This window comes from Vollenhovia emeryi, unplaced genomic scaffold (assembly GCF_000949405.1).
Source record: "Vollenhovia emeryi isolate VEMERY1.0 unplaced genomic scaffold, V.emery_V1.0 DF939476.1, whole genome shotgun sequence".
In the NCBI taxonomy this organism is placed as follows: domain Eukaryota; kingdom Metazoa; phylum Arthropoda; class Insecta; order Hymenoptera; family Formicidae; genus Vollenhovia; species Vollenhovia emeryi.
In genome coordinates, this window is record NW_011966890.1 from 26,992 (window position 1) to 33,951 (window position 6,960).

The following is a 6,960-nucleotide window of genomic DNA, read 5'->3' on the forward strand; positions in this document are numbered from 1 at the left end:
AGTACAATACTTTTCTGTTTGTCTTAGTCCCCTCTACCTTCCCATGACCGGAAGTCAAAGTCTTGCGTAGCACCCTGTATATAGGAGATTTGAATCCTCTAGGAACAAATAAACTAATCATTTTTCATTAGATTATTTCTCTAATGTATGTACAATCTTTTTGCAAAGGTTTATTTTCAACAATATTTCATCAATGATGCAAATTCTGTTAACTAAATTTATAATTTTTAGAACGCTATTCAACACAACTGTCTATAATTTTTAATTAAAAGAATTATTGCGTAAAATATTGTCTCAGCCAGGATTATCTTGGTATGTTGCAGTAATATTTTTCCCAATAATATGGAACATTCCACTTTAACATTAATAATTATTCCTTTTTTTCAATATTAATCGTTATGACTATTTATTGTTTGCTCTAAAAACTCTAAAGTGTATTAAAAATTTTTACTTTATTTTATAGAGATTTTGTTTTATTAATAAAAAAGTAAAATTATTTTAATAAGGGCTCTGATCAAAGGCGTAATTTCATGTATAAGTTTGTCTGAATCAAATACTATGTTCAAGAGATAGGGGCTCAGCAGCAGCAACATTCGACACTTCAAACTTCCAACAATAATTACAACTTATGTACCCAAGGAAAAATGAAAAGTCAAGATGACGTCAGTTTGATGTTATATTGACAAAAATATCTCGTAAATTTTGTCAATATGACATCAAATTGACATCATCTTAATTTATTTTCATTTCTTCTTGGGATATGTACTATAATATCGTTTTTTTAATTAATGACGTATATCCAGCCAGATATTCGGTATTCAGTCGGATATCCGGTATCTGGTTTCACGTTATTACCGGATATCCGACATCCGGTATCCAGTAATTTCACTAACCGGCACATCCCTAGTATGTATATGCCATTACATATTTTCTTTGAGATTATCTCAAGGAAACTGTATCATATTCAACACCACCTGTCTCACCGAAGGATAACAGCCAAAATAATGGTAGCATGAATGGTGGAATAAATAAACGGGGCAATGCTGCGACGCACTAAAGAAAATATTGTCCTCCATGCAGAAGCATGCGTTGAAGCGGGCGGTGCTAATTTTGAGCACTTACTATAAAATTAAACAGTTCTTTTCAGAGCTACAACAGTCCTTTTAAGGACTAAGGAATTTTTAAGACGATTAGACAATAGACACTTAAAGTAAAAGAAGATAATGGCAGCAACAGTGTTAACGTTGAAGTACAATAGAGTCCTGATTATCCGAGTTAATGTGGATCAGGATCATCTCGGAAAATCAACTCGGATAAACTGGAAAGGAAAAATAAAAAGTAACAAAACGCTAGACGCTTATATAAGCATGGACTGTGTTCGTAAACATCACTCGAATGCCCCTGTGTATCTTTTCATTCGGTGAATAAGGATGAAATGATACATAGGATATTCCGATAGTATTTCCGAATGCAGCCATATGAGACAAAGTGCCTCACGTTTTGTTAATGAGTCCATGGTCTAGTTGCTGAAACATACGCGGTAAGAAGGTAACAGTTCTGATTAAAAACTACTTTAAATCCATTTTTATGTCCATTTTTGCATAAAGATTGAAACGACCCCCGAAATTGTTAAAATAGCGAACCGGACTTGCTCGCCGGAACAGAGTTCGCGTAGGAGTCAGGGCACGATATAATTTAACGATAATGTAGACAAAACAGTGAGTTTATTAACTATTGAAAATCGTATGATATTTACAATGAACGGATATGTACAAATGCTCGCGCTCGCGTAGGTGACGGTTACGCAGTGTAGCGCGCGTGCGCGGATCTCGATTGTGAACAGTTTAAAGGAATCATTGAACTATAACCATACTGGAAGGAGCACTGCCTACCCCCTCCATAGGATCGAGCGGTCAGAGAGAGATAGTTGAGTTGCGACCGTGTTGTCTCTTTTTAACGTCAACTACCGTGATCGCTGTAGTTAGTTAGACAAGAATAGCACGGTCGCCACTCAACTATCCCTCTCGCACAACTCTGACCGCACGACAACAATGGAGTGCTCCTTCCAGTATGGTTATAGTTCAATGAAAGGAATACTCGCGGTTTTCGGCGCCGCGAGTACGGGCCGTATAAATGACCGATCGACGCAGATGATCGTGGCGCGAGTACGGGCCGTATAAATGGCCGATCGACGCGAATGATCGTCGGGTGAACTCGTCCGGGTTGAGATACCGCGAATAAAATGCTCGGATGTCGGTGCGGTCGTGCCGGATGCCGGTAAAAAACCGACGGGGGCGAGTCATTCCTCACCTCCTTCTCAGTCTGGACAGCCGGGGTATTTTGGATATGATCACCGGTGGACAGCGGTAAAACCCGCTGGGGGTATGTGGGTAACAACTCTCCTCGCTGTATCTGCCGGAAATGTTTTAAGGATTGCAAATCTGCGATCTTTAGAGTGGAACCGAGAACCCTCGGCAGAGGCGAGTCACTCCTCAACTCGGATTGGCGCTATCGAGCGCAGGCTTTTGTGGAAGGATTCGTGAGCGGACTTTGTTTCGGATCGAGACTAGGCTAGCGACGGAATCTGCGTTTTCGTCTCTGGCCTTGTCTTTTATACCTGTCTATCCCCAATTGTTATTACAATTTAGTAAAAATCGGTCGGTGGAGGTAGACGGACGCCGGGGGAGCGGATCCGTGCGTGTACGAGGCTCGAGACCGCGTGACAACGGTGCTCAAATGAACTGTGCACAATATTATGTGTCTAATAGCACTGTGTGCAATTGTATTGTGTCCAATTGTACTGTGCGCAATTGAAGGCTTCTCACTGGAGGTACGTGCCGACGGTGGAAAACCCTGCTGACGCTGCAACGCAAGGAATCAAGCCGCTAAAGTTGGCCGCGTTGTAACTATGGTGGGCTGGTCCGCCTTGGCTTGCCTGGCCAGAAATCAACCACATGGAACGGAGCCCTCCCACTGACGGGGCAGAAGATCAGGAATCGCGCCCGGTGTTTGCGGAGTTTGCCCGCCCGACCAACGAAGACAACGACCTCTTATCTCTATTATAGGTACTCGCTCAAGTTGCTGCGAGTAACAGCGTCCTGTTTTAGGTTCTTTCACCACGCCCGACGCCGTAACCCGAAGAGGACAGGGTTCATAACGCGGGATGATCTGGAGACAACCTGTAATCGTTAGATATGGATTGCTCAATGCAAGGATTTCTCGGAGGAAATATCCCGTCTTGAACGAGCGAGACCGCTACCTGCACGTTCACCTCTCCTTCCGCTGAGGCCGATGCTAGACAAACATGGACTGCTGCAATTGGGGAGTTGTCTGCAAAACGCCTTACTTCCATTTGCCGAGAAGCATTCGCTGATCCTGCAGAAAAGCAGCCGTCTATCGCTGCTTCTCGTAGGGGAAGCATACGCGACGACACTTCATGTGGGCCCTCAGCTTACCCGGAGTCTACTCCTCCGTAGGTATTAGATCCTGCAAGCCAACTCCCTGGTACGATCCGTTATCCACACCTGCATTTGTTGTGCTTGTTTCTGTGCAATCACCGTTGAGCAGCAAATGGGTCAGCTGCAGGCAGAACGTACACAACCTAGTCGTCCGTTTCAATCCACTGGGGTTGTCTACTTTGGGCCAGTACCTCTACGCACTTGGAAAGAACGAGGTCATAAGGCCGTTAAAGGCTATATTTGCCTCTCCATCTGTCTCTCCTCCAAGGCAGTTCATCTGGAACCTGTTTCTAACCTTTAGACTGTATCCTTTTTAGCCACCTTCCAACTATTCACAGCACGACGAGGGCATTATGAACTGCTCTTGAGTGAAACGGAACTAATTTCTAGAACGCTGCCCAAGAGCTGAGGACCATGTTTCGAGCCGCCTCCGAATTCTATAAGGAGTGCGCCGTCTCCCTGGCCAACGGCAGCACTAAATGGTCGTTCATTACTCCTGGAACTCCCTACTTCTGCGGCCTGTGGGAAGCAGGCGTCAAAGCGGTTAAATACCACTTGACGCGTATTATCAGAGATACCAGTTTCACCTACGAGGAGATGGCGACACTTCTGGTGCAAATAGAAGCTTGCCTCAGCTCGAGGCCCCTATGTCTCAGCAACGACCCGATGGACCTGCACGCTCTCACTCCCTGTCATCTACTCATGGGAGAACCGCCGGTGTACATACCAAAGCCCTCCAGAGCAAACGTCGATGTTGATAGTCTGACATCTCGCTGGACCCTAACCTCTGCTATAAGGGACCATTTCTGGAGGAGATGGTCATCGGAGTATGTCCACCACCTACAACAACTCCGGAAGTAAACGAAACGAGCACCTAACTTGACGGTGAGCAGCCTTGTATTATTTAAGAACGAACTACAGGCCCCGACTAAATAGACGCTGGCACGCATCGTTGCGCTCCAACCTGGCACAGACGGTCTCACCCGTGTGGTCAGCGTGCGAACCGCAAACGCCACCTTTAAGAGACTGATCACTAACAATTAACACTACCCAAGTGTCGGACCGGGATTGACTTCTACCTATGTATATTTTGTAGAGAATCGACAAATATTTGATATGTATTTTTTGTTTTGGCAGACATGATGTTTTAAGGAATAAAAATGGGGGTTGAAGTATTGATTATTTAATAATCTAATGAGATTTAAGCAAACCAGTGGATTCATGAAGAAAATGAATACGGGAATGAAGACAAGGTGTTGGAAGGTAATTATTAATGAAAGAAAAAGTAATTTTTTATTGTTTAAACAATTATTGTTTAAACGTTTTGTTGCAAAATGTAAAATACGGAAAGATTAATAGTGCCATTCGATTCAATGGTAAAAATTGAGTCGAGACTATGTCTTAAAATTTGTTGTAAAACATTCAATTTGTTGTAAAAACTTAATAAACAATTTTTAACTCTAATTTGGGTCAATTAATGAGCAGGTAAGTTCTTATTTCAAGAAAGTGCATATTGTGTCGTGAGGATCAATATGCTGTTATTATGAATGCAGTAGAGTTGAAATAGAGTTGAAATTCGGGAATGTTCTACAAAGCCGCGCTCTAACCGAAAGATATCTCTCTATCGCCTACGCGCTCGCATGCGATCCTTTATTGTGAAGACCAATGACTATTGCGTAATAAGGGTGTGTAAGGATATTTCCCAGTCTCTCTCAGAAGAGAGGGGACGGAGAGGGAATCGGATGGTAGGTTGGCGTTTTCGGGAAGGTCCGAGATAATAATTGAATAAAACACTTTCTGAACTCACGATTGGCTTTAATTTATAAGTAACAACCGCTTACGCTACTTAAGAGGTACACTCAAGACTCTCAAGATAGATCCGCATGCTATCTCTTCACAAAGTCAAAAAGATTACATTAGTAGATTGACACGTTTGACCACAATGAACGTTTTTATACATTAAACTTTTGTGTTCAGCATCTAACATCCTAGGTTGGCTTTCATTGCTTTCCTTTCTTCTTTTATTTGTTTTGTTATCAGAGCCCTTGGACCATATTCATTCGGCAATTTAAAAAGATTCATATAATAATTTCGTCCTTTTTTATTAGGTTTTTTATACATAAAACAGATAAAAACATGGTATTGTTAAGGCTATTGCTCTTTATAAGTAACCGTTTAATTATTTGATTTTTAATCATCACTCCATCAAAGAATTACCCTTGATTTTGCAAAAAGAAAATTGTAGAATTAACTCAGAACATAACATATTAACTTATAAATGAAAATAATATCTATCATTTACGTTTAATAGTATTATTTATTAATTTAATTTTTTGAAAACATACCTTTAACAAAGGAATCATTGTTTGGTCGGCAAAGACATTAAGCAAATGTGTGATGGTATTAATTGCTCGTGTGATTATTTGCAGACCGAGGAGAGTAGTAGCACATTTGAGAAAACGTGTTAAAACATTTATCGGTATGTCCTGGATGTAACAACGCTGTGAGAATAATCGTATAATTTCATTATAATACGATGTAACAATGATATGTGCACTCTTCTTTAGGTTTGCTTCAACAGATTCGATAAATCTGCAATATGAATTTTTCTTGTATTTATTTGTATTGTAAGCAGATAAAAAGTTTGATATATCATAAACACACTTAAGTATGCATATAGTGTTTATTAACTAACTATAACTAGTTCAAATTTTTCTGGGAGCAATTATATTTTTCTTAAATTTGTATTTGATAGAAAATGTGTTTGGATCTAATTGTGAAATAAGTTTTTATTGCAAAAACTATAAAAAATATAAGTTTTGATTACAAAAACTATAATAAAATGACAAATTAAAACTGTTTATAAACTGTTTTTATTTTAAGATTATAGAGTAAGGCTCCAATAAAACAATATTAAAGTTAGTTTTCTGATTGAGTTGTTGGGTTATTAGCTGGAAAAACGGCAATGACTCCATATCACAATTGATGATACAAAGAGTCTTTATTCGGAGAGCGAATACAGATAATTTCGAACGTGGTTGCTTGCGACAAAAGATATACGAGTATATGTATATGTATATGTATTAACCATTGTCTTTTTCTTTTCTAAAATATCCGTTAAGATTTATATGTTTTGACCTTGCGAACAAATGACTAAGTATTGGTAGGTTGACATTGTAATTTGAGAACAACGAACAATACGTAACTCGAGAGAACAAAGGAATTCCTAAATTATTAAAGTGTAAATGTCTAGATTCTTATATGTGATGCGAGGAGATTCGATATTTGTATCAATATAGAAATAAAGATAAATGTAGGTATATAGTCCACGGCAATCCATCGGCTCTTAACTCTTTATCCTCAGACTACTTTCGAGAATCAAAATATAAATTTAATTGTTTGACACTCGTGGTCTTACAGCGTATACTTGGCCTTTTTGTACATTTTTAATAAGCTAATTTTGTTAGATTTAAGTCACAACGTTTTGAGCTCTTTATCGGGT

General features: G+C 39.8%; 1 protein-coding gene across 1 annotated transcript; it reads left to right on the forward strand.

The window, feature by feature from the left end:
* Nucleotides 1-3,436: 3,436 nt before the first annotated feature.
* On the forward strand, nt 3,437-4,319 carry LOC105557480. The gene is made up of 2 exons (XM_012004724.1): nt 3,437-3,673; nt 3,849-4,319. Exons 1-2 carry the CDS (start codon nt 3,437-3,439, stop codon nt 4,317-4,319), a joined length of 708 nt encoding a protein of 235 aa, XP_011860114.1.
* The last annotated feature ends 2,641 nt before the right edge of the window (nt 4,320-6,960 follow it).